Genomic DNA, 27742 nt, shown 5'->3' with positions numbered 1-27742 from the left:
CTCATCCCGCACTTGCGCCCGCACAGCGGGGACGGGCTTACGTGCTCCAGGAACTGGATCACGGCCTCCTGGGCCTCGCCCGCGCTGCTGTCCAGGTGCTCCAGCCACAGCTCCAGCTCCTTCCAGGTGTGCTCAAACACCCCCGTGTCCCGCAGGATCTGCCGGACACAGACATGGGAGGAGTCAGGATTGTGCTCCAGCGTGACAGACCCCAGGAGCGGAAAGGGGATTCACGTTTCACCCACAGTTCTACTCTAAAAGCTCTTCCCTCGAGCTGCGCTGCTACCATTGAGGGCAACGGCAGAGCTGTCCAGCAAAGCCAACACAGCCCAGCCCAGCCCTGCTGCTTCTGGCTCCTCACCCCCAACTCCCAAACAATGAAAGGAGAAACAAATCAGCTGCTACTTTGGAGTCTGATTTTCTACCAGGATTTTCAGAGATGTAGGAAAATGTGCACAACCTGACCCCTGACAGCTACTTGACAAAACCTCAGCCTGCATGAAATTTTCCATTTCCTCACGTCACACCACCTCAATGTGGCCCTGGCAAGAAGCACCTGCCACTCCTAAGAGAGCTGACTTTGCTGTAAGGTAGGACTTGAGCTGTGGGTGATGAATGACATCGCACAATGGCCTGATAAAAGACTAGGGTTTAAGCAGTGCCACCGCACGAACCCTGCCACGGAGAGCACTGGGGCAAACACAACGGGCCTCCCCTACCGACTGCTGTCAGGGATTATGACCCCAGGAGAAAATGGCAACCTGCTGAGGCCAAGACCTAGATGTACATGTCCTTAAATCAGCTCAGGTGAGGTTAAGGCCGTAAGGTGACCCACACCTTAAAAATGGGGACTGTGATTCCTGTGCTCCCTCCCCCAGTGTTTGCCGTACAACAAAATAAGGACGAGATCTCCTGCTGCCCCAGCAGGGCCTGCTGCAGTCCCAGAAAGGTTAGCGTCAAGTATGAGAAGGCAGAGGAGAGAAACAAATGCCAAATGCCTCATTCTCCTCCTTGAACTCAGCACTGGGAGCCACTATGTGCTGGAACAGCCCACACTGCTCCCCATGTTTCATCTCCTCCATAGTCCTCTGGCTTCATTACTCCCACTCCCCAAGGGGAAGCCAGTCAGAGAAGTTAAGACGGTTCCCCAGTAGACCCCAAGAAAGGGGCAGAACCAAAACAACCCTAGAAAGGACTTTGAAGCCCACCCATTTTCCAGGTCACCACGCAGCCTCTCGGGAATGCAGCCACATATAAGACATGAGTTAAACTTTGAACAGTCCTAAGACAGCCCAGATGTGGCGAGGGCCGATTGAGCACCCACTCAGGGGGCCAGGGCGGAGCACTGCCCCGAACACGCGCTGGCAGGAGGGCGCTCACCTTAGTGATTAGGAGTTTAGTTGATAACTTGAGCTGCAAATGGCTGCTGGTCACAAACATTTTCATCAGTAAATAAAACACAGATCGTTCTCCTCCAATAATCTCTGCATCTGGGCCTTCCTGGAGTTTGAACAATAGAATGCAACACACGTCAGGAGGCCGCGGCTTGTGACAAAGGTGCAGCACACCCAGGATACCGCCAGCCTTCGCCTTACCCTGTTCTGACCACACCTTGGCAAGACTGCTGAGATCTTATACATGAGGAACCTCAGGAGTTAGGCAACTCACCCCAAACCCCCAACAGCAGCTGTAGTACTAGCAGCGGAGAGAGGAACAGTAACAGAAGCACAGCGGCCTCTGTGTATGCTGGCACCACCTTGGTTTTATTCACACTCATGCCTTTTATCCTGGGCAGATAAAATCAACCTGCCCACCAATCCTGGGTGGTAGGGATGACTATTACCCAGTTTTTCACACATAGACATGAGGAGGTAACAGACTGCGTGATGGACAAGTGGGGAATGAATCCCAGGGACCGGGTGCAGTCGCTACCCTGCCTGCCGGCTGGTGGGAAAACAAAGCCCAGGGCTGGGGGACTCGCCGAAGGCCGTTCGTGCTGCATTTCAGCGGATGTGGTACTGACCCAACACCACCTTATAGAGACAGCCTCTGACAAAGGCCAGTGGGCTTTTGGTATAGGTCTTACACAGAACCCAATTCCAAACTCCACCAACCATGTCTCTGGGGCGTCCCCTGCAGCCCCTGGATGATCCTGAACACGGGAAGTGCTGGCGCTCATGAAGCCTAACAGACTGGGGTGGTATGGGGGACTGAATTTAAATTATTTTAACACCAGTTCTTCCAAAGAAAGAGGTCTTTGTTTCACTGGCCCTGTTCAGCTGGGAGAAGACCCAAAGGTTCCCAAGCTGGTCGTCTCCCTGGGGTGGGTGGTGGTGTCCTCAAAGGGACTATGGCAGCACTGCCGGGTCTAATTGTGGATCCTCCTCTGACAGCTGGGCCCTCAGAACTGTCCTAACCTCTGTGCTCCAGCTGCCTTGCCTCTCCCAGGGCGTCGAGGAGTTGGCGGGTAAAGCAGGCCTGGTGTCAAGCAGGCACACATCACTAAGAACTCTCGAGGTTGGGGGAAAAAAACAGAGAGCGCAGCACCACTGCCATCTCTGGCCTTCCTGGAAACAGCACATACTTCCCAGGCTACTGGTTTCCCACAAGATAGTAAATAAGACCCAAGGCATCTGAAAAACCACCTGACAACTAAAAACATGATGCCTAATTTTGCTTGGTCATTTTCCCTTTTTGGATAGAAGAGATAACAGTACCCCATATTTAAATACACAGGTTGCATTTTGAGTCCCCTTTATGGCTCGATATTATACTGTCCCAGAAGTCTTAAAAGACAGGCCCTCCCTGGTGGCGTAGCGGGTTGAGCGCAGTGCTGTGAAGCTGTCCGCAGCCTCTGCAGCGCTGGTTTGATTCCCAGACGGCCAGGGAGACACCCACATGGCACAGCAGACCTCTTCTGTCTTGCCCGCTGTTCCCCGCAGCAGTGCTTTCAATCTGTCTGCCTGTTCTGTGCCCCACTCTGTCTCTGGTGAATCCTCTCACCCTCCCGCACCTCTGGCCTGTACCCTAGCTCTTGTATAAATAAATAAATCTTAAAAAAATTAAAAAAAAAATGACAAGGAAAACATAAAATGGTCAAGATTAAAAATGCTAAGCCGCTCCCCCCCCAAAATGCTAAAACCCAGCAATGTAGTTCAGTAAAGAGACATTAAGCACCTTAATTTGCAAAAGCAAAGAGATTCACAGATGGCCTAGCTCTGCTCTGAACAACCCTCTCGAAACAGAGAACTGATGTCCCCCTTCAGGATCCAGGCTCGCCAGGGTCCTGATCCAGTTTGAAAGTCCCAGGTCAGAAGGTCAACAAACCCAGTAGGTCAGTGAAAGAGAGCAGTCGGGAGCCTCCGCTCCTACCTGGGCCTTTAACCATAACAGCTTGCTGGCAGGCAGTTCCAGCGCCACCTGCAGCATGTGGTGCTGCAGAATGGGGGGCACCTCCTCTCGAAGGCCCTGCTCGGAGGTGATGCCTGCAGGCGGAGAGGGGAACAACAGATGAGAAGTGGTGAGGAGGTGGGTGCCCACCCAGCTGCCACCCCTGGCCAGAGGAGGAGCTAGGTACTTCCTGTTTGGAAATAAAAAGGAAGGAAGCGGGGTCCATCTCCCCTGCTCTGTGCCCACCTAAGGCGACTGCCCAACATGCCTCACCTGACATGACCCCGCCTCCTGAAGTCTAGCCAGATCCTTCAACCAAAAGCCCAGATTCTACTGACCGAAGCAGTCTTTCCCTCTGCTGGAAGCCCCACCCCCACCAGGATGCCCTCCAGGTGTGGCCCCTACATAATGTCACCTCGTCCTGGATGGCCTCACTCCCAGACCACAAAGACTCTCGGGGTAGACTGTGGCTCCCCAAGCTGGAAACTGGTTCTTGTGCTCTGGCCTGATTTCCAGGCCCTTTGCTTGGGAAGGACACAGCTACTAAATACTAAGTGACCACATTCTAGTAAATTACTTGTGCTCCTGGCAAAGAGAACTTTTTGCCCTCAAACAATTAAAAAGCTAATCATAGCCTTTGGATATAGGACCATTTCAATGTCTTAAAAAACTCAAAGAGGGGCACTTCCGCAAGGCTTCTTTGGCAAGCCCAATTATAAAGTCAGTTTCACTAGACAGCCTGTTCCAAGCGTGGTGTGCGCCTACCTTGCCGAGTGAGCCATGAGCAGGAGGCAGAGCGCCTGCCAAGGGCTGTGCTTTCTGCAGGCCCCTGTGCAAAGGCATGAGATGAGGGTTGGCCTCTCTGACCTCAACTGTCAATCAGTCACTGCAGGCAACTCAAACTGCTGTTTCTCCCTTCTTTCACTGCTAAGCAGTCATCTGATACTTAATTAAGAAAGACCATCTATTTAAGATCTCAGTCCAAATAAAGTTAACCAGGCCGGAGGAGCAGCACGCTGGCCAAGCTCCCCACCAGTCCTCGCTCCTCAGCTTTGGGGGCTCTAATCTGGCGCCTCAGCTCCTCCCTCGCCCCTGGCACACATGGTAGAAGGTGCCTGCGCTGGCTCAGACGCACCTTTCAGCAGCTTGCTGAAGTCGAAGTTGTACTGCATGACCACATGCGGCACCACCTTCTGGTAAAGGCATATGACCTGGAGCAGGGCCGCTTTCAGAAGAATGGTCTCTGCATCATCTGAACCAAAATAAAACAGCAGACATTAGGGAAGTCCTCAACAGTGACAGGTACGCTGCTTGGCAGCTCTGTTTCCCAGTCCCCAGCACATGGACTGCACACGGACGCTGTGGAAAGGCCCGCAGGGAGCCAGATGGAAGGAGGCGCTGTGGGAAGAAAGTCAGGCCTGTGCAAACAGCCGGGGTTCGTTTCCCTGCAGCGGACTCAGCAGGTGTCATGAAGCTGCCCTGTCCCTGTGTCCTTGGCTGAACAATGGAGGCACAGCAGGGCCCGGCCTGGCAGACACAGAGCCTATCACCTGCCCACTAACAAGGGCTGAGTCAGTGCATCTTATTATGGGGGGACCTTGTACCCACATTAACATGCTGAGAGAGCCCCCCAACCACACCCTGGAAAGGCCAGAGACATGCAGTCACTGTTCTTCAAGTCTTTTGAGGTACAGTGGTGGCATAAATTGTGAGCACATCTCTAAGAAGACGTTAAAATTCAACCTGCAACTCCATTCAAATTCTTCCCTCCCAAGCAACAAAGGAACCCAGGCTTCATTCACAGCAGGGAGGCCTTCACAGGCCCCCCTAGACAGTAGCCATTCTGCTGGCCTCTGCTCCACTGCAGGCCACGGGAGTCCTCACCGCACTGGGGAGCCACAGTGGCAGCAGGAGACCTCTTGCCCATCTTCGTCCCTTTCTTATCATCCTGTTTTGTCTCTTGCTTTACAAGTGACTGCCAGACCCACACGACGGTGTTGAGATCTGGTACAATCTACAATAGAAAAGGCAAAGACCAAAAATCAGTTACATTAAACAATGAAGAGAAATAAAGGAATGAGCAAGGAGAAACAAAAAGTAGCAGGGAGGTGCAAGCACGTGAGAGTGTACATGCGTGTACGTGACCGGGCACACATGAGTGTACATAAAAATGAGTGTGAGTGTGTAAGAAAGAGGCAGGATGGTGGGGGAGAGAACAGGCCTTTTGTGAGCTCTAGATGATGCCTAGAAAGGTACGTGAGGACTGGGGGGGGGGGATGCTGATAAATCAAATAAATCTCTTAAGACTCATCTAGGCAAGCAAGGGAGCTGTTCATTAAGGACAAAGTCACACATCATAATGGCGGCGGGGAACCTGACAGACAAGGAAACCACCCTCCTCACTCACCAGACTAAGCCAAGAGGAGAAGAGGGAAGAGGGGCTTCCCAAACACACCCCCTGAGGCTCAGGCCGGTGTGTGCCTGCAGCGGTGGCAGTGGGGGGGCTGCATAGTGCCGGGTGAGCCATGCGCTCCAGGAGCACCAGCCTCTTCACGGCCCTTCACACTCACCCTCTGTGCCCCACAGGTGGCTTCCCTGCTGCTGTGTCTGTGATTCTAGTAAGGAATGCCTGGAAACTTTTCCGGGGACGGTGAGCCTGGTTCTGTGCCTACCTTGCTCAGGGCCTCTCTGAAGAGACGCACAAACTCCTCCATCATGGTGGCTGTGTACACACCCGATCCTTGCCAGGCCTCCTTGTTTAGGCAGTACTCAATGGTTTTTAGTGCTCTCTTCAAAATGCCGGAGAGGAGGGACAGAGCTGTGTGCTTCACTGATTTGCTGTCCAACTGGGAAGAAAGAGTCGCATCCACAAATGTCACCAGGCTGCACGGGGGACCGACTTCCCACGCCCTGGGCTGGGTGGCTCCTGCCCCTGCCCAGGCCACACAGGGGACTCGCAGGAACCGCCGGGCTCCTCACCTCCCACATACCTGACCTTAGCAACTGCCGGGCAGGCGGTTACTACAGGCAGCTCCTTGTCTGTCCCTGTGAGCTCCTCTGACAACCGCCCAGCCCAGATGGATTATCTGCCTCCACAGCAGCAGGATCTCAGCAGAAGCCAACCCTATGTGTTACGTGGGCAACACCACACCGATAGACGGGAGCTGTGGAGCGGCCACACAGTGCAGGATGCTGCCCGTCCAGCAAGATCCTGGTCTTTTTATTGATCGCATAATCATAGAGCATCAGTTACGTGTGGTAGGAGGACAAACAGAAAAAGATGGGGGAAACTGAAAAAATGTGCTTATGTCATCTAGGGCTTCAGGGGAAAGCTCTTGATGTCAGGAGGCAGCTAGCTCAGTAGGTGAGCATGCAGCCCGATCGCAGGCCTCTGACATCCAGACACTCTATGTGGGTTCAGAAAGGCAGCCAAGGCTCTAGACCCTCACTTGCCATAATGCTCAAGAACCTGTGCCACCTCCAAGCTGAGAGAAAGCAGAGCTCCACCCTGAGCGACACGGGATGCAGCACTGTAGCCTCAGCAGGGGGAGGGAAACCAACCCTCTCCCTCACCCCACAACAGCCAGCTCTATCCAGGCATGGACGCCCCCAGGGGCACAGCCCTCTCTCCTGAAACAACACCCCAGGAGGGAGAGTAGACAGCTTTTGTGTCCAGACCACCAGCAGCTAGCGGGAAGGGACTCATAAATGCAGCCAGCCTGTGAACGCTCTCCTCTCCCCACACAGAAGCCAGCAGCTCACATGTTCCTTTCAATTCTATTTTCTTGCAACCCCTTATGATAAAATATTTTGTATCTCCCACAAATCAGATGGGTAAGCTAGCTGGGTCCCAATATCACTCTCAATGATTTGGCAAGCAGAATAAAAGCCCTTGCTGCCTAGTCCACACAGGTCTTTTTTCTACTCCTCACCCCACCACTCACTCAGCACAAACCTCACTGGCCACTCAAAGATCTCAAATCAAAAGGATGTTCAGTGCCAGGGCACGATCTAAGGAGTCTGCACCACCTGACAGTAAGTGCCCACTATCATGGGGCCGACTCAGGCCTGTGTTACCTGCCACCACCCACCCTAGTCCTGCTGGTGCCCTAACCACCCAGCCACCTGGAACAGTGGGCCTTCCCCTGGAAACCCAGGGGCCGTGCATGCCCTCTGAAAACCTGGCCTCCCCCAGCAAGGTCTTGAGCAACCTGGGTTTAGGAGAGGCTGGCAGGACCCCAGACCCACAGCTGTACAGCTGTCCACATAAAGCCAGGATGCGGGGGTGAAAGATGCAGAGTTCCTTAGAATCAGGCTCTGACGGATGTGGGACCTTATACTAAACAGTGATGTGAAACTTAAGAATCTATGTTGTCCCATGAACATGTCCTCCAAAAAAATGCCTGAAAACAGCTGGTCCTCAAAATAAATGCTCCCCAGAAAAATTTAACACTACTTAACTTAAACCACGAAAGAAAGGATTTGCTACACCAATTTTAGTCCCCCCACCAGAAATCCACACGAATGAGAGTGTAACACAACACAGGCTGCACTGAATACTCTTCTCTTTCCTGTTCTGAGTTCTCCTGCAGAGGCAGGTATCGAGCACCACAGAGGCGCGGCGGTATGGCTGGAGCAGGGAGGGCTATGTTAGGTCAGTGCTGCAGGCACCAAGGCCCCCGCCCTGCTCATGCAAAGCACCAGAGGCTCACTGACAAAACAGGGACCAATGCATCCAGGCCAGTACTGTCAGAACAATCCCCAAGGTCATCAGCAGCATGAGAGAAAGTTCTAGAAGCAGAATAACCACTTACATTTAATGCCTGGGTGAACATCATCTTGTTGCACACCAGGGGCACAGTGGTCACCATCACCATCGCCAGGAGCCGAGGTAGAGGGATGAACTCTCTGGTCTGAAACGCCCGGGAGATGTCTGGCTGGGCTTCGTAGATCTGTGGAAAGAAGGGAGAAGAATGACCTGGGGCCATTTCAAAGCTAAGGCTAACTGCAGGCACCCACCATGAAGCCGCTGCAATGAAACAATTATAGTGACAAAGGGTCCAGAAGACTAACCTCCAGACCCACTTATAAAAGACAAGTCAGGTCTCGAGACTGGCTGGTCACCAGGACAGTGACCTTCAAATCCCAGCCTTCAGGACAGCCCTTTAGTGTACCATAATCTACATTACAATAAGCATGACCTAACTGAACCTCAATGAGGTTAGCAATCTCCCCAGGAACATGCAGCTAGTGAGCAGCGAGGTGAGGACATGCACCAGGCCTGCCTGTCCCTCCTCCCCGCTCCCTTGGGGAGAGCAGCCCAGAGCACCTCCCACAATGGGCGTAGGCCAGAAGCTATCTTCCCAAAACGAGGTGCAAAGAGCATCCTTCGGGTCCCAAGATCCAAGACATGCAGGGACTGCACACACAGGCACACAAGGGAGACAAAGTGACGATGCAAACAAAGCTTGCCTTACAGACAAGCCGAGCCCAGGCTGAGGCAGAAGAAACACTCCCAGGTGTTTTAGCTCTAGCAGGGGTGAGACTGACACAGCCAGCAGGCAGTGCTGCCAACGGGCTAGAGTAACTACTCTACTGGTGAGTGAGGGGATGTTGGCATCAATGGTCAGAAGAAAACTAATATGTTGTTTACGTAAAACACATTTCAAGTGTTCTAAGCACCTGCAACAGCAAAGTGATCCTAACACCAAAATGATCCTAAAATTCAGACATTTCATTACTTCTGACCTAACCACGCTGAAACTCACATCTCTATAAAAGGTCTGAATGAAGCAGATAAATTGGCTCAACGGGTTCAAAAGGCCCAGACCTCAGCATTCAACACAGTGAAAAGCAGTGTCTCTAGAGGATAAGGGCACATTGAGATCTGAAGCAGCCCCTGAAAGAGGCTGAGAGGGGCCCCATACTGCGTGGTTTATGGAGATGTCACTTCCCCCACCTGCCACTGCTGTCCAGCTCCCTCCACCCCCCACCAGTACTTCCCAATACCCAGGTGTTCACCTTGTTTAACAGTTTGATGTTATTCGTCCAAGCGGACTTCACTCTCGGGAGAAAGGAAAACGAAACCTCCTTGAAGTATTTGTTCAGGAGGTCGGGACACACTTTAAGAATGTTCACCACGAGTTCGGCCACCAGCTCATCATCTGCTGCCGTTTTCAAGCCCAACAGGAAGTGCAGGAGGGTCAGATTTCCTCCTCTGTGGAGAGCAGAGAGGAGTCAGCAGCGAGTTTTCACCACTGGCCCAAAGCTCATGGCCCAAAGCGGTGGAAACAGTTGTGACACAAGCCCACATTCTGGTTTTGGTCTATTTCCCGCACAGCATAAAGCAGGACACTTCCATCCCCACCAGAGGGCTTGGGTTTCACGCTTATACTTTCCTGTGGCGGGGAAGACTCTGTCCTGCTCCCATCCCTTCTCTCCCTCATGTTCATGTGACTTAAAGAAGAGGAAGGAAACATTCTATCCAGCCTGACCACCTACTCGTCTGTGGAGAAGGCCAAGCGCATGTAAAGAAAAGGCAAAGCCAAGAGGAAAGAATCCACTCAAAATTTCCTCCGAGATTTTAGTGATCTCTTTCCTCCAACCACACATGAAAAGCAAGCAAATTATATGTGCCCTAAAAACACAGAGGACAAATTTTCTTCTGAAAAGATGAAAGCTTTTCTTCTCCATAAAGAGCAACCTGTGCCAAGCGCCGTGCCATGACCTCACTCCTGAAGGCTCAGCCAAAGCACAAGGCCTCTGCATAGGTCTCCCGCTGCCTCTACTTTCGCCTTACCTCAAATTCCTATCCTTCACCCAGCAGCTGAAAGGAGCTAATAAGGCAGAAAAAACAACAAACAAACTAGCGTGTGATAATATCCTGAACTTGTCCCAATGTGGGCAGTTTTCAAAAGATGATGGTGAAATAAGCAGGAAAACCAGCAGACATTACAACCTGAGAAAGGGAGCAAGCAACCCGGGACCTGTGACCCAGCCCACCTCGACCCCTTCCCAGAACAGATGCCACCTCCTATCTGCATGAAGCACCAAGTCCAGAGAAACCTGAGAAAGTGCCTCTTCTCATGCCATGCCCATGGCCTCCAGGACCCTTACAGCTTTCTATCGCCTACAAACAGGTGGAAACAAAAATGTTCCACGATAGCCTCATACATTAACACAGTTTTCAAGGAGCGAGTTAAAAAGAGCATTCTTAATGTGGAAACTTCATGAGCAAGACAAATACAGTGCGTGATGTCAACAGGGCTTTAAATCTACAAGGAATGCAAAAAAATGCCACACGTACACACGTGTACACACAGATAGTAATCAACAACAAATAATAAATTGAACAGCACTGCCACTGACACAGTGGTTGCTACTTGGCACCCACAGCTCTGGCTGTTTCCACACTCTACTCTCTCCGAGGCAGGCACTAATGTCATCTCCACAGGTCGAATGAGGTAGCAGAAGGGGACAGAAGCAATTTGCTTAAGGTCTCAGAGCTGTCTGACCCCAGAATCTTTTAACTTCCACCCCAGAAGCTGGTAAACCACTCCCACCGTGTTGTCTCAGTAAATAAAGTTTTACTGGAACAGGGTGACACCCACTGTTCATGTCAAGGCTGCACTGCTGCCATGGGTCACAAAGAGTGCATGTCCTGCCATGCCTACAGTATTTACTGTCTGGCCCTTAATAGGGAAAGTTTGCCTGCCCTCGCTTCCCAAAGCTCATTATGTGCCAGGCACTGTCTAGGCATTGAAAATCCTAAGCAGATCAGCCTTTGTTCTCATGGTTTCTAGACAACGAGGTAATGAACAAGTGAACAAATAAATATACAAAGTATTGTTAACTCACTGTGGAAAGCAAAAGCCAGGCACAGGACATGACAGTGCAGGGGCTTTACAGAAAAGGGCGTCCAGGGAAGAGTCCCTGAGGCAGTGACATCGCAGAGAGCTGCCTGAGCAGAAGGCGGGAGGTGTACAACTAGTGGCAGCCTACAGCTCAGTTCCTCAAAGTCTTTCAACAACTCCCTCGGGAACAAACTCCCTTCCTCCATCCTAAGTACAAACATTTGTCTTTTTACGTTAATGGCTTCAAAAATTTACATAAGCCACAGCTTATTTAAACAGACCACACCCCCAAGTTAATTCAATATGTTCATTGAATGATCGTCTATTTTATGGCTCTACTTAAGGGAGAAGAATGTGTGTGTTTTAAACAAGGAGTTATAGCAAAGTCTGCTGTGACATTTTAGCAGAAAATTAGCTTATTCCTATTACTGATGAAAGGAAAGCTACCCTATTACCAAAACAATGTTAAATTTAGGAAAAAGGAATAATGTGGCAAGTTAATTCATAATTGTCTCAGAATCAAAAGTTCAAAGTCACAGGCTGAGAGAAAAATTCCTATGGTGCTGTCCCATTCTAAAAGAATCAGCGATTTTTTAGGTGGTTCAAACTAAATCAAATCACTACTATATCATTGTAATAAAATGCCAAAAGGGCAAAAAACACCAAGGTTATTTACAATGACCAGAGAAGAAACCCATTTTTTTTTTTTTACTGTCAAGTGGGGAAAAACGGGATGATAAACATCTAAAGAGGCCATTTTGCTATTAAAAAATGGTAACATGGATATGCAATAAGGCTACACAACTACAAAGAGACAGTCTGAAAGAATACACTCTAAACCATTAACTGTGGCCTTTGTTTCCTTGCTGATAAAATGTTATCCTAATTGTGAAATGTAAAACAAAATTTTGAAATCCGAGCTTGTCAGCAGACCACCTTTAAGCAATGGGAGGGTGGCTCAGTTATTAAGCGTAAAAGCTGGGAACCAGTTTCTGTGTTCAAATCCCACCCTGCTGCTTAACAATGAGTGACCTGACCTTTCTGTGCCAATTCCCCTCGTGTGTAAAGCTGGGTTAACAATGGCACCCACCCCAGAGCTGTTGCAAGGCCCATGTTGGGTCCACTCTCCCCAGGAAGGTGGAGGCCTTACTTTCAGAGGTAGCGGAAGCCTTCCTGAGTGAACACACGCAGCCCATCCCGGGCAAGGTGTCTCCTCTCTCCAAGTGTTTAAGTCCATTGCTGCCCTGAGACCCGCACAGGAGCAGCAGAAGCTCTCTGGGTCTTTAACTGCTCACCCTGAAGAGTCAGATCGTGTCTAAAATTCAAGTTCTAACCCACTACAATTCCAAAACCTCACAAACTGCCTCTGGCCCGTCACAGGCAATGACTTCAGAGGAACACACACTCGGGATCAGTTGTTACACTTTACCTGCCAAAGGTGCCCAAAGATGCGTCATAAAAATTAATCCCATGCTTGAGCGAACAGCACAGGTCCATCAGGAAGGTGTGTACAAGTTCCCTCACCATGGTCTTCCCTGCATCTTCAGCAGAAGCCTAGGAGGGTTTTAAACAATTCAATCAAAATTCCAAGCTCATAAAACTTAGGAACAGCTATGGAGAAAAAACTGGACATCAAGAGGCTAATGACAATTTAGAAAACATTTTAAACAGTTGGCATCATTTGGGAAAAACAAACAAACAAACAGAACACACCAATCAAGATTGAAAGTAAAATAATGTTAAGAGGGACAAGTTTAAACCTGTATTTTAAAACAAGTTTAAGAACGACTTAATTTCTCTTGCTCTTTTGAATGAAATTCCATATTTGGGAGTGTTTTTATTAAGCCCTGAGGCTTCCAGGTAATAGAGAAGAGGAGACATGTTCAAAACAGGAGGACACAGGCAAGTCTGGAAGATAAAAGGCAGTAAAACAGCAGGATCCTGAGGAGAATTACTAGGGTTCACAGGAAGTCCGAGCCCTCACAACTCTGGCCACATGCACATTCTGAAACACCCGGAGGAAACTGAAAAGGAGGAGCAGAATGGCCTCGGGTCCATGAGGGCCAGGGCTCAGGCCAGGGCTAGGACACACGTCAGAAGGGGGGTATCATGGGTCCCACACTCAGGGTCCTGAAGCAAAAACAAGCAGCCTTGAAGTTGTAAAGGCTGAATACGAAAGGATGGAAGAAAGAAGAGGTGAGTAGAGAGGAGGAGGAGAGCCTGGTAATCTGCAAAGCAAGCACCTGCAGGGAACAAAGCTGACCCTGAGCTAAATGGAAAGTAGTTTTCATATTAGAAACACAAAAGGTTAAATTCGTGATACCTCAGAGATTAGAGAAAAAAATCTAATCTAAAAAAAATTGTATGGGGCCTCCCCCGTGGCGCAGCAGTTGAGTGCTGGGCTGTGAAGCTGCCCGCAGCCTCTGCAGCCGGTTCAATCCCCAGCCGCTGGCGAGAGTCCCACGTGGCGCGCAGACCTCTCCTGTTGCCCGCTGCTCCCTTCAGCAGTGGATTTCATCAGTCTGCCTGTTCTGTTCCCCGCTCTGGCTCTGGTGCATCCTCTCACCCTCCCGCGCTTCTGACTATACCCAGTGCTTGTATAAATAAATCTTAAAAAAAAAAAAAAAAAAAAAGCAAAAAAAATAAATAAATAAACTGTATGATATCTAAGTGTAGAATTACTATACCCACAAGCCAAAGAAGTAGACCAGACAGAGGTAATTTTTTAAGCAGGTCTCTGCTCAGACTTCTTGGCTCCCAGCTGGGAGGCTCATACCCACAGTGGGGTCACCTGAGCCCAGATGTGACCTACCTTGACATCTTCCAGGCTCACATCACTGATCCCATTCCACTTGTAGAGAGAGGCTATGTGGTTCAACAGCTGCCCAGTAAAGAATCGCACTTTCTGGGTTTTTGTGACATGTTTATTGTGAACTACCTGAAAACAGGAAAACAAATGAAGTTCAAGAAATTCAATTATTATTTTTAACATAATGGTTTTCCTTTTTTGTCAAGATAGAAAGAATGCAGGCTCATGGCAGAAAGGTTGGGAAAACAGAGAGAAAAATGAAATTCACCAACATTCCTGCCAGCACAGGCGACCCAGTTAGCATTTTGGTATCGTTTCTTTCAACCCTCCCACCCCCAGGTACATGGGCAAAACTGGTCATCTGTGTGTGTGTCTCTGAGGTTATATTTATATAATAAGCAGTTTAGCACTTGCTTTTTTTATGTAGCAGGCACTTTCCCCGCATCAATGAAATTCCTTTACAGCATCACTTTGGAGGATTGGTATCATTCTACCCTGAGTGACCAAAATACACTTCACCATTTCCTGGGTGTGTACAAGCAGGGTGTTGCCTGAAGCTGGCTGATCAGCATTCCTGTACATTCTCCACTGCATCTCTGACTATGGACTTGGGGGGAGTTCTCAGCTCCCCCCCAGAATTTCTGGGGAGGTGGTCTGGGTATCTGTACTTCAACTCTTCTGAGGTAACCCACCCCCACCTCTAGGTCAACCAACATGTTTAAGACCCTGGACACATCCTACCAGACCTGCCTCTTCCAGAGTGGCTGACATGCCCGGGAAAGTACCCGACTCTAGAGCTGGTGTGGAAACCATTATTTTAAACAGGAAATTCTCATTTGGTAGGTGAAGAAACCCTGTACCTCATTGTTTACATTCCTTTGACTCAGGATTTCTCTGCCTCAGCACTACTGACAGCTGTGGCGGGCTCTCTGTGCCCTGCCCACAGGGCCCCTGAGCCTCCTGGCATGACAACTGAGCACATCTGCAGACACCGCCTGATGTCCCAAGGTGGGCCCCGTCACCACCAGCTGAGCCACTGCTGAAAGTGAGAACTTGCCCACAAAGACATGTAAGCATGGCTACTTAGCATGGCCCACAAAGCCAAGTACACAGTCAGGGATGCAGTGAAAACCTTGGACAAGGATGCCGATCAGCCAACTTCGTGGATCACCAGTTTGTGGTCTTCTGACAACTTTCACATTGGGAAGGTCACAGAGTTTTCCAATTGTTCATTTAAGGTGTTTGTATATTAAAGACAGTGATCCTATCAGCAAGTTTTAAATTTCTCTAAGAGGCTTGCAGAAGGCAAAATATGCAACATCAGGCAACACTTGCTGGGTGGGTGAATGAACTGTCCAATAACTCCTGTGCAACAGACCAACAATTCTTCCCTGTCAGGTAAAACACCTGAGCTGAGCAGCGGCTCCACCGTTCTCTGTAACTTCTAGGCCAGCAACTCACCAGCCCCACCATGTTTCTTCTGCTTGTGAAATAGTTGCTACTCCACCCCCAGAACCACCACACCACTGACCCTGTCACAGCTCCAGAGTCCTGTGAAGAACTGGAGCAACAACATTAGAGACTCTGACCACCAAACACATACCTTGGCTTTCAGCGTGGACAGCAACATGCTGACGGTGGAGATCCTATCTTCCTTTACGCCCGAACTGAAAATGCAAGGAATAAATTCTGGAAGGAAAAGTTTCAAAACATTAAACTCAAAAACATCTTGAATAGGAAAACAGACTGAGAAACCATCACTGCTTAAATGGAACAGCAAACAATGCCATCTACTTTCTTTAACTTTTTAAGCTGGAAGTGATATACAAGTTCACAACAAGATTAGCCACTTCCCTGGCATGGACATCAACAATCTAAAAGTAAAACGATGACAGAGCTTTGAAAGGAGTTTAAGAGTTTCTTAGCTGTCTTGCTCTCCCTTTCTCACACTAAACCAAATACAATTAATTCAATATTGACTTTGAGGAAGAACGTGTGGTATGATTAGTTTTCTCTCTTCTCTCAGACTTGGCTAAAGTTTAAATGACAGTCAACATTTTATGGATCGGGGGTGAACTTGGAGTGATGCTTGTGTTTTGTTTTCTCCTTCACATGTTTGGCTCCCCAGGGAAGCAGCGACCCCAGCCTGTGGCTGCACCGGCACCAGCACGCTGGCAACACTGGGCAGAAGCTCTGAGCAGTTACACGGTCACTTACTCTATGCAGAGTTAATGGCACATGGAATTTCTACAAAAGCAAATTCACTATTCTTAAAACAAACAAAAAAAACCAGAAAATAACAAACTTAGAAATAATATTTAAGATAACCATAATCCACTCCCCAGAAATTAACGGTTAACCTCTGGCTTACCATTTAACTATTCACCTTCCAATGTACTCATGCTCTATCATATTTAATTTTTAGTAAAGTGGGATCACACTTTAACTGGTAACTAGATTTACACCCACTCATTCATCATTGAAAACCGTAATGTCAGTGTTTCCACATCACTTTTTTATAGCTGCCTTCCACTCTGTGATTAGTTCTCAATTTGCTCACAAATTCCCTACTGGTGGGTTGTTAGGAAGGGTCTAATTTTCAGCTACTAGAAGTTACTGAAGCTTAGAGTTACAGGGAAGGGTCTAATTTTCAGCTACTGAAGCTCGTCCTGCCCCACTGGCAGTGTAGGAGTGAAGAACTCCCAGTCACTGTCCTGTAATTTGGGCCCACGATGGCTCAGGGGAATTCTGAAGAAACTGGTAGCAGCAGGACACCCCCATGGGACCTGGCAATAAGCAGGAAAGCTCACTCGCTGCCCGCAGAAGGCAAGCATCCCCTTCACGGTGCTGCTATCCCTGGGGCAAGGGGACCCCACATAGTCCAGGCCTACACTACTGAGGGGCCTGCCCTCTACATCCAGCAGGCACATTCTGGAGGGAGCTCAGGCCCTCAGCCCAGGCACAGCACAGGCTGCCCCTTGCCAAGGAGCCCCAGGGCTCGGCCAGCTCCAAGCACAGCACAATCTGGGGTGTCTTATGAAGCTGCCGGGTGCTATGCTGGTGGAGACCCTGTCAGTTAGTGTCTTGACAAACCTCTGGATAAAAGGCAAGTGATCCTACTAGACTGAACAATGCCTGGCCTTGCTCTAGGGGGACAGTCCCAGAAGGGGGTCAGGCTGGAATTTTTCGAAGCTCTATTCCTGCTGTTCTGGAAAACGTAGGCAAGGTCACTAAAGCAACTAGTTTATTTTTTAACAGTTACTAAGGAAGGCCAGGTGGCCAAGGCGACAAATCTAATACGTCAGGAGCCACAAGGCCTCCTTTGTTTGTGAGACCCTGGGGCGGGTCCTGAGTCTTTGTTAGGATGTGGCTCCACATTCCAGAGCCCGAGTGGGGACCCCATTGTTCCAGTTACCAGCGACACAAACCACTCTGGCCACAGCATCGCTACCGCACAGCCTTTACTCCAGCGCCCACTGACACTGCGAAGGCCACAGGCTGCAGAATTTTCAGAAACAATCACAAGCGGGCTTCCATGCACCATCGCGGCACACCTACCTTTCAACTCCAGGACCTGCACAATGGTGCTGTCATCACCGGCAACCAGAAAGGAAAGGGCAAACTGAATGTAGGCCTGACGGACGTCCTGCACTCCCTGGAGACACAAAGGAGACACGTGTCACATGCAGACACACACACACACAAATGTGGCGACACCCACAGTGCACACATGCACCCCAAGAAGAACAAAGAAGCAGCCCACCCCCCGTCCCGCCGGTGATCAGAGGGCTCCAGTCCGTAACACTGGTGACTTCCCACCGAAAGCAAAGGGCTTTTCCTTTGCTCTTCCCCCTCAATCGTCTATCCTACTTTTTCTTCTTTCAAGCTCTACACTAAAGACAAAAGCAAGGGTGAAGCTTAGTTGTGTGCCTCCCCAACTGTAAACACAGCCTGAGCGTACAGGCCGCCCTACACAGAGAAGGGCCTCAGCCCGTCTCGAGACCATCTACTCTCGCTTGCTAGCCAGCGTTCTGGAAATCCAGCGAGGACAGAAAGACCGGTGCTGCTCTGGATGAGACACCAAATGAGGTGATGTCTGGTCTTTATTAGAAATTATAATTCATCCCAGAGACCGAAGCACAGGCACTGTCACACTGCAAACCCAGGGTGGCCTACCCAGCACTGCAAGCTGCAGTCCCACCGGTGTCGACTGGGACCCAGGGACAGAGGGCACCCTCAGAGGGGGTCCAAGCCATCGCCAGCAGCCAGCACTTCAGGGGAATTCTCCAGGGCCACCTGATCAGTTCTGCTTCCCCGTAACTCTAAGAGCCCCCACATCACATCACCCCTGTTGTATGTGGTCATGTCAGTCTCGGCTGGACCAGAACTAGCAAGTGTGCGTAGATCTCTCACGATTTAAAATGAAATCCTTTCCCCACTTCCATTATGCTAAAGGTACTTTCAGTTGGTGCCAAAAAGTTTGTATCGTGGAGAACTACTGCCCTGAAGGCCTGAAAAGATTCAGGAGGCTCTGCCTGCCAGAGAGTTCCATTCCACTTAGTGGCCCTAGAAGTGGTGGTGACCCTGGCGATGTCACCACTACGAAGATGCTTACTGACATCGTCATGTCGACATGCCACGCAATGCTGCACAACTCTGATCTCCTCCACCCCTCCTGATAACCCAGGCAGAGGGTGCCTACCACCCTGTGCTACAGACGAGGACACCGGGGCCTTAACAAACTTGCTCAAGGTGGGTTACCCGAGTAACCCGAGTAGAACTGGGTTGGTAAGAAGCAACTGGACCCAACCAGCTTCGCGCTCGAAAGCACGACAGAGCTTTCTTCTCAGGGGTAAGGAACTCACTTGGTACCCTTTAGGCCTCTATGTGAGTATTTAATTACTCCTGTCTCATTCAGTTGGGTACATGTTTTTTCCGAAAAAAGAAGGGACACCCCACCTGGGCTCATAACAGCTGGATGTGGCCTCGCACAGTTCTTGTGTCCACGTATTCAGCTCACAGCTTAGTGATTATTTCTGGTCAGCATGACCTTACTAGATCAGTGTTGGTTTAGGCCAACACACTGAGGTGAGACCCCCAAATCCCCCTTCTCCATTCTGAGGACTAACCTGTGGGCAGCTTCACAACATGGATACATGTTTGGATTCAATGGTCACTAAAGTCTCGAAAATAAGCTGCATTTCCTTAGAATCCCACTTGCCTCATTCCCCAATTCAGTGTTAATAGCATACTGATTACATTCCAGGCCGAGACAGGACACAAAACGACTAAGAGACTGTCCCTATCCTCAGGAAGCATAGAGCAACCACTGCTCCCAAGCAACTTGATGCCTGAAGCACAAGAAATTTGTTATCCTGGTTTACATAGGCCTGTGTTTCCAAAGAATGCTAGAAAATGGTAAAACTTATCTCATAAGTTAAATTAGGCTTTACCCTTCCCCAGTTAACTGGAAAGGTTCCATAACATGGGAGTGGGGGGTGGAGGGGCATCCACTGAGTAAGTTGTACTGGGAATTCGGGCCCTGGAATGCTGGTCCAGTTATCTGCCGTTCTAGATATTTCTGTCCTGCTTATACAAGCAGAGTTGGTATTACAGCCTTTCAAGAGTCACGTCAACAATGAATTTTGAAGTAAAACAAAACTTAGCTTACCTCCGACACCCACCCTGCATGTTCCAGATTCCTGATACTGGAAAAGAACAAGATCCCTGAGATTTCCACTCCCCCCCAAACCCCCACAAGGAGGCTCCCGCCTGTCCACCTGCCCACAGAGAGCCCTGCGCTGGCCCTGGACCGCCGCCCTGCAACCCCAGTCCACGCCATCAAAGGCAAGGTCACACGCCTACTCCTCATTCCTACCCTGTGACTTCACAGGGCTATTATTCCAGAAGGAAGTGTCCTGGACTCTCTATGGCTTGTTCTGCAAAACATGGCCTAAAATAGACCAAAACATATTTGGTAAGACTGCTCTTTGCACAGGTTTTTAACGGTGCTTCCTTTGGCTGGATGAACATACCCATAATTCTCTCTTCGTGCTAACAGTGCCCTCCACATATTAAAACACACTAACAGAGCAGAATACCTACCAGCCTTTTCAAGTAAAAGGCAAGAAAAAAGGAGGTCGGGGAGGGGGAGGAGCACAGAAAACACCACGATTAGAAGAGATTTTTAAGAAACGTATCAACGAAACAAAATGTGACCCCTGTTTGGATCCTGACTTGGACCACAAAGTGTAAAGGCATTTTTGAGTCAGCCAGGAAAACTGAGGCGACAGTGAGAATGACTAATGGCGTAAAGTGCAACGACAGTGCCATAGTTTTGTCGTTTTTAAGCTACTCCCCATCAGAAGTACATGCTGAAATACATATGGTCACAGAGGATTTACACCAGATGGGTGGGAACACCCTGCCCAATCGGACTGAACAGGCAGATGGTGGCAGAGGCTGAAGTGAGGTGACAGGGCTTGGGGAACACGGTGCTGCCGTGTTTTCCAATGTTCCTGACTTTTCCTATATTTAAAAACATGTTCCTAATGTCTAGAAGCCATTTTGTAGAACATGCAAAGCACATGAGATACCTGATGTGAAAGATTTACACAAGAGAAAGGAAAAGTCACCTTGACAACAGCTCCCCCAGCCAGATCCAGAAGCCCAATGACTGGCGTAGATGATCCGGCAGCACAGGCAGCCGGGGCCTACACAGGTACGCCCCAGCGGGCTCCCTTGTTGTATGCTTGCTGGGAGTCTGCTTACCACCTATTTTACTCGATGGCCAGGCTGAGGTCCAGGTGGGAAGGAAAGGGAAGCCAATCATCACCTACAGGCTGATGCCAGGACATCTGCACTAGTGTACAAACAGCACTTGCTTCTGTTTAGAAATGCACTTAAACATCAGGAGCCACCACTTACTGAATGGAAACTGCTGACACATAAGTATAGCATGGTGCCTATGAGACACTAAGGCCTGGAATTTTTTCCTTAGAGAACCTTATTTGTAAGTCTAGGAAAACCCTCAACACTGGGCTAGCCTCACCAAGCTATAAAGTTAGCTGGTCCTACCATGACTGAAACATCAATCTATTTATTACCTGACCATGTAAAAACTCTTAATCCCCATGGAAGTTTGAGAACATGGCCACATGGGTCCAGAAGTCAATTATTCTAAGGTGCTGATCTCTGCCGGCCTGTTCTCTATGCTTAGGAAGGGGATGTGGAGAACTGGGCAGAGGCTATTTATAGCATTGGAGGTGCATCAGGGAGAGCTGGCCCAGCAAAGGAAGAGGTTCTAAAATAACCTGTAGCTGGCACGTGCCGTAGGGTGCCCTCACAGTCCTCAAGCTGTGCTTTCTCTTCAAGAATCTTTCTAAATCCAAGTGCAACTCCCACAGAATTGTTTTTTTAACCAACCAACCGTTCAGATGCCCATTCTCTTTGGCACATTCCAGCCCTTACTCACAGTTATAGCTGGGAGGCACAGTCACATATTAAAAAGCCATAGAAGCCTTTTTGATGATGTCACTGGCTTAGACTCACCAGTGTTTTCTCCAAAGTAGACAGACTATGAACCTGAGGGCCAGAACTCTCCAAAAAGTCCATGCCAAGAGGCACGTGGAGACTAAATCTCCTCACAGGAATGCCCTATGAGGCTGAGCCCCCACAGCATTTCTCCTCAGATGTCAGGGTTATTAGGATCAGCCAAGCAATGGGGCCCCCATTGTCTGTCAGGGAGAGGCCTTCCTCACAGGCACCAATGGCTGCTAAGACACATTTCTCTACATCAAGGCCTTCTACTCCATCAACATGATCAGGCTGGAGAAAGGAGGAAACCAAACCAACCCTCTTGGCCCTCCAAGGGGAGGGAAACACACACATAAGTGCAAGACACCCGGGGCTACTCACCTTTGGGTCCCTCTTGGTTGCCAGAGTGTACAAGGTCTTTTTATTCAAATCAAAATGGCTGGAGACGTCTCTGGCAGCCTCAGCACCCTGGGTCACCATGGCAGTCATCAGATTCAGGCAGGCTCGAGCCATCCTGCACGGGAGGAGGAGATCAGGCTGCTGGGAACAGCAGAGGTACAGAGCCAACTGCACACATGGCTGCAATCTGCTATCCCCCAGCCAGAAAAAGGAGGGAGGCGGAGACATTGATTAAAACATATTAAGTCTGAGGAGGATCCAAGAAGACGAAATGCAAGGTACAAAGAAGATGGAAATGTCTCCTTGCATTAACTCATCATGGAATGTGGAGAGCCACATTTCATCCCTGCCTCCTCAGGGTACCAGAGGGGATGTCTTCCTGGTGGGATTCCCCAAAAGCGAGCTCACGGCTGCCCTTCCATTCTGCAGCTACTCAGAACCTGGTCTACTGAGCACCAACTAGTAGTTGGTGCTGGGAAGGACTGTGGTGCTGGGAAGAAGGCTTTTCATAAGACAGTCAAGACCCCTGCCCCTCACACTCCTGTACAGGGAGACAGTCTAAGACACAGAACACCCATGTCAAAGGCACAGCTTTAAAAATACACACAAAAATAGATAATTTCCTATACAAGCTAAATAAAAGACCACTTCTGCAAAGTCCTAAGGCAGTGGGGAGAGAGCCCTGATGACCTGGGAGAAGAGCCATGGGGTAGGACACGCAACGTGAAGAGCATGGAATGTTCCCAAGTCAGCAAGGGCCCCACTGGGCAGGAGTGAGAGGGATACTTGCTAGGAGCCAGCAAAAGTGAGGGGCCAGTCAAGACAGGAAGGGGGGGACAGAGCCACAGTCACAGCCTCCAAAAAATGCTTAGCTTTCCTCATGAGAAGGAAAGATAAATTCGGGTGGAGGGTGGCACACAGGGCAAGCCCAGGGCCAGTCCTGCCATGTAAAAGCGGGTAACTTACCTGTAGCCAGCGGCATACAGGGACTCACAGATGAGTTTCATGTGGTTATTCATTAGCTTTTTCACAATGTTGGTCCCCACAACATGAAAATGGGAAAGATCGCTCGCTGTCCGCAATAATATGGCCTCGAAAACTTGAAATATTAATAATCTCTGCGAAAACAAAAATGAAATGCTTATAAATGGACTCATTTCTTTTCCTCTTCTACATATATGCTCCTTGTCTTAGCCACAGCCACCGGAAAGTTTAAAACCTTCCACTGGCAGCATAGGGTCCAACAAAGCCTGAGCAGACAGGAAGGTGTCAGCTACCAGGCTGAACTGCCAGCTCCCAGGCTCTGGACAGTCTTGTCGCACAGTCTAGCTCAAGAGAGAACAGGCTGCTTATAGTTACATGAGAAAGTTCTCTTTGTGCTTGAACTTTACTGCTGTAGCAGTACTCACAGCAGTAAGCCTACGATCTCAACAGGCTCATAAACATTCCAAATTTGGAACCAGTCAACACTCAACTTGTGCTGGTACCTGGAACACACAGTTTTTACCATGTTTGTTAAAACAAGTTATGTCAAAGCCATTTAAGTTAAGAATCGATGACCTTCCTTCTGGAAAGACGCTCTTTACTTAGTGCTTTGTGAAAATGCCTTAAAAGGTCGCGATGCAAATATGAAAGCACATCTACAGCTCAGGCACAAAGCACGGTTTTCTGTAGGAAGCTGGTGACGCTTGGGAAATTTATAATCCCATTTCTCTTCACCAAGCTTAGAGCAACAGTAGCATTAACTGCGGCTTCTCTTAAGCAGGCCAGGTAAGGGATAACATACTTCACTTTCAGGTCGCTTCTCCCCGCTCAGGAGCTGGAAAATCTCTGCACACTCAACAGAAATCTTGATGTACCCTTCCACCACGTCATACATGTCTTCTCGTGGAAGCATCTTGGCGGCAGAGACAAACGCTTCCAAGGCTGAAATAAGAGTCACATTCAAACATTAACGGAGACAGGTTCCCGTGAAAAGACCACGGCAGCTACAGGGACCTGCTTCTCCTACTGGGGTTGGCTTCCCTTCCTTACCCGCCTACCTGGCCACAGAGCCACTATGAATGTTATGGGCTCAACTTTGTTCTCATGAAATCCATACCCTGAAGTCCCAAACCCCTATGTGTTGATATCTGGAGACAGGGTTTCTCAGGAGTAATTAAAGTTAGATGAGATCTTCTAGGACTGGTGTCTGTGAAAGACGACAAAGATAAACAAGAGCTCTTTTTCCACTGGCCCTGTGAGGACAGTGGAGAGGAGGCAGGAAGAAGGTCCAGAAGAATCCTCACCAGAAACCCACAATGGCTGCACCCTGATCTTAGACTGCTGGTCTCCAGAACTGAGAAAATTCCGGAATGGTTAAGCTAGCCAGTCTGTGGCATTCTGTCATGGCAGTCATGGCCACTCCTGGAATCACCTGGTTACCGCCCTTCCCCCTCAGAACACACAGAATAAAAAGGAGGGCTGTTACTGGAGGGACAGGAGGTGTGAAGGAATCATTTTCCAAACTGTTACAACTCGTTCCTGCAGTCCAGGATGGCACGCAGTGAGGACGGGCATCTGCATAGCTGCCGTCTCTGCACGTCATCCTTACAGCCACCCCTGCACGAGCACCTGTTCACAATGAGGGCCGGGAAAGCAGTCTAACTGAGGAGACCAACATTAACTTCCTGAGTATTTGCTAAGCACCCACCACAATCGTTTAAATAGAGAATTACTGAGGTAATGCTACAAAGCAAAAGTCCAAAAGTCAAAGGCATAATGATGGGAACAACTGGGGAACATGGTTTAGATTGGGAAGACTTCTTTAAGGAAGTAATGTTGAACCTGATAATGGTTAATAATAATTTGGGGTGACAAGGGGAGAGATGGTGTTCTGGGTCAAGGATATGCAAGTCCCCGAGGTTAGGAAGTGCAGTGTGGCCAGGCATGGTGGGTGGATGGGTAAGTGAATGGACAGGGTGGCCTAAGATGAAATCAGAGAAGCGGGCGGGGCTCCATGAAGGCAGCAGGATACTGCTCATGGGCATCAGGGGAGGAGCAGCAGCCCTGGATTTCAGGAGCTACAGCCTGGAGTTTAAGGAGGTGCTGTCTATACTGGAATGACAGAGGAGACAGAGGGGCGCAAAACCAACACAGCAAGGGAATGGACTGGGACAGAGGGAGATTTTTGGCAGATGTGATTCCAATCATGTCTGGGTGGTTGGAATTACCACTTACTGAGATGGGGAAGGCAGTAACAACATGGGGATAAGGAGTTCAAGTATTATGATAAAGCCTTTTCTCTATCTCCACTGAAGTCGTGGGCAGCAACTTCCAAAGATGTTGGTTTGGAGCACAGCTCTTCTCGATCCTGGGAACCGCCTCCCTGCTGCTGACATTGATCCCTCCTGAACACCCTCTGGGTTTTCACCAATCTAACCCTGCAGCGCTCCACATGCACCAACTGCAGCAAGTACCCTGCTATGTGAAGGAGGTACAATAAGAGATCAGAGAAAGAATGGAAAAAGAAAATGGAACACACACACGCACACACAGAAATGGAATGTTATTTCTCCATAAAGAAGAAAATTGTGCCATTTGAGACAAGATGGACCTTTAGGGCATTAAGTGAAGTAAGTAAGATCGAAAAAAGACAAATACTATATGTTTTTATTTATGTTTGGACTCTAAACAAGCTGATCCTTAGAAAGAACAATGGTTGCTTGGGGGTAGGGAAAATGGGGAGATGCTGGTCAAAGAGGATAAGTTCCTGGCTCTAAGATGAGGTTAAGTTCTGGCAATCTCCTCCATACAGCACAGTGACTATACTCACCAGTACTGTACTGTACACTAGACAGTTATTAAGAGCTTTTAATGCTATCACAACAGCAACAACAAAAGAGAATTATGTGAAGGAACAGAGATATTAATTACCCTTACTGTGGTAATCACTTTGCAATATATACAGGTATCTCAAACCATCGGGCAGTATACCTTAAACTTATACGTGCGACAGATCAATAACATTTCAATAAAGCTGGAAAATAAATAAAAAGCAAAACAAACTTTCCTCATGGCTGGATTGAAAACAACCCCACTTCCATCCATCAATTCCACTCCCTGATCTTTCAATGAGGGGGATCCTAACAGGAAGTTAGGGGAACATATTGAAAGGCGGAGAGAATTCAAGATAGGGCCCTGACTCAAACACGAAGCCAGCACACCCCACAGGGAATCATCTTCACTCTCTGACTTTGGCTCTGCCACAACTTCAAATTATTTCTCCTGTATCCATGGCCCAACAGCCCAGATTTCCTACCAAAATTGGTTCAAATGGCACAGCACTTGGATGTCATGGAGCTATCTGTGCAAAACCCTGAAATGTGGTTATGATCTTTTTAAGCCTGAGGCCCGTCAGGCAGCTGTAGGCATCACACCCCTCTGCACTTGAGGCTAGGTCGTGGGAACTATTCACAGGTGATCTTACTGATGGGAACCCCCTCCCCCACTTGACTGTTCTTGAAGCTCCACAGTGGCAAGTCCTGTGTGTCTGATTTTTACTCGTTTTATCTCTACCCTAGAAGTAATAGCCCCTAGTAATAATGAATGAATGAATGATATGTGTGATTCTGTGCTACAGAAGGTATTACCCTTCTTCCCAGCACTGGCTAACAGTTGTAGGTATCAAAAGGCTACAAACAAAATCTGTGGGAGAAAAACAGGAAAAGGAGGCTCTTATGGCCATGAACGCTAACCTGAGGAAAAACAGTCACCACTTTATTTTGACATTCAATTGTGCTTTTTCCTCAGAACCTAAGGATGACAGAGGAGGTGTTGTGAAGGGTGGCCACACTTGCTAAAGCATGAAATAAAGTGACAGAATCTGCTCCCCTTCAGCCACTCGCTCAATCCTGATCCACAGACAAGCCCACGCGGTGCCTCCTGGTCGAGCTGCCGCAGCTGTCCCCTCAGGTGAACGCCTGAGGGCCGGGGCTACTGCAGGCTGCGGGGCCTGTCCCCCGACACCCCCAAGCCGGGCCTGTCAGAACCCCAAGCGCTTCTGCTGTGTGCGTGCTAAGCAAGACACCTGCATTTTCTCTCCCGGCCACTGCAACAAGCGCTGGCCGGGGGCCGGGGGCGCTGCCGGGTGGGGCGCGCGTGCGGTCGCCTGGACTGTCCCTGCTAAGCAAGTCGGGGGCCCGTCGCAGGCCGTCCAGGGCCGGTGAACGACCCGCGCGGAGCGGCCCCCGGCGGGCCCGGAAGCCCGGCCGTCCGCCACAGGGAGCGGGCCCGCGGCCGCCGAGCGGAGGGAGGCCGTGGCCCCGGACGGGGCTCCGGGCGCGCACGTGCTCCCGCCCCGCCGGCCCCGCACTCACCGCGCTCGGCGCCCTGCGGGGCCCTCAGCTGGGCCTTGAAGCTCGCGCCCGTGAGCTCCTCACTGCGCGCCCGCTTGGCTGCGCCCCCGGGGGAGGCCGCTCCGTCCTGGCCGCCCCGGGCCTTCCTCTTCGGGCCCCCCATGGCGGAGGGGGCGGGACGCGGCGGGGACCCGGCGCCCAGGACCCCGCGGGGCGCGCGCTCCAGCCAGGCCCGCGCGCCTCTCCGCGCCGCACGTGCGTCGGGGGCGGGGCTAGCGGAAGAGGCGGGGCTAGCGGAAGAGGCGGGGCCGGGCCGGCGGAAAGGGCGGGGCTTGTGGGGGCCGGGCCTGCGGAAGGGGCGGGGCTTGCGGGAGGCGTCGGGCTGCCAGTCTAGTCTTTGCGGGCGCGGGGTCCAGGGG

The 27742-nt window shown here is 49.9% G+C and overlaps 1 protein-coding gene across 3 annotated transcripts in view; it reads right to left on the bottom strand.

Annotated features, from left to right (window-relative positions):
* URB1 (URB1 ribosome biogenesis homolog) overlaps positions 1 to 27486 on the bottom strand; it is a 55835-nt gene extending 28349 nt beyond the window's left edge. The window contains exons 1-17 of one of the 3 annotated variants that reach the window (XM_054700311.1): positions 24276 to 27015; positions 24030 to 24178; positions 23774 to 23913; positions 22954 to 23105; positions 21970 to 22102; positions 17611 to 17707; positions 15656 to 15741; positions 14056 to 14181; positions 12673 to 12797; positions 9412 to 9607; positions 8205 to 8342; positions 6063 to 6236; positions 5275 to 5404; positions 4526 to 4642; positions 3373 to 3485; positions 1381 to 1500; positions 42 to 158 (exon numbers count right to left, since the gene is read on the bottom strand). In XM_054700311.1, coding sequence (XP_054556286.1) covers positions 42 to 158; positions 1381 to 1500; positions 3373 to 3485; positions 4526 to 4642; positions 5275 to 5404; positions 6063 to 6236; positions 8205 to 8342; positions 9412 to 9607; positions 12673 to 12797; positions 14056 to 14181; positions 15656 to 15741; positions 17611 to 17707; positions 21970 to 22102; positions 22954 to 23105; positions 23774 to 23884 — 1935 coding nt within the window. In that variant the 5' untranslated portion in view covers positions 23885 to 23913; positions 24030 to 24178; positions 24276 to 27015. Of the gene's footprint in view, positions 1 to 41; positions 159 to 1380; positions 1501 to 3372; positions 3486 to 4525; positions 4643 to 5274; positions 5405 to 6062; positions 6237 to 8204; positions 8343 to 9411; positions 9608 to 12672; positions 12798 to 14055; positions 14182 to 15655; positions 15742 to 17610; positions 17708 to 21969; positions 22103 to 22953; positions 23106 to 23773; positions 23914 to 24029; positions 24179 to 24275; positions 27016 to 27344 lie in introns of those variants that run through there. The other 2 variants (XM_037525032.2, XM_037525033.2) reach the window with 2 other exon arrangements.
* Positions 27487 to 27742: the final 256 nt, after the last annotated feature.

This window comes from Talpa occidentalis, unplaced genomic scaffold, assembly GCF_014898055.3.
Source record: "Talpa occidentalis isolate TD23 unplaced genomic scaffold, MPIMG_talOcc4v2.1 talOcc4.4, whole genome shotgun sequence".
Lineage (NCBI taxonomy): Eukaryota > Metazoa > Chordata > Mammalia > Eulipotyphla > Talpidae > Talpa > Talpa occidentalis.
The sequence above is the reverse complement of the archived record's forward strand: the minus strand, read 5'-3'. Positions and strand labels throughout refer to the sequence as shown.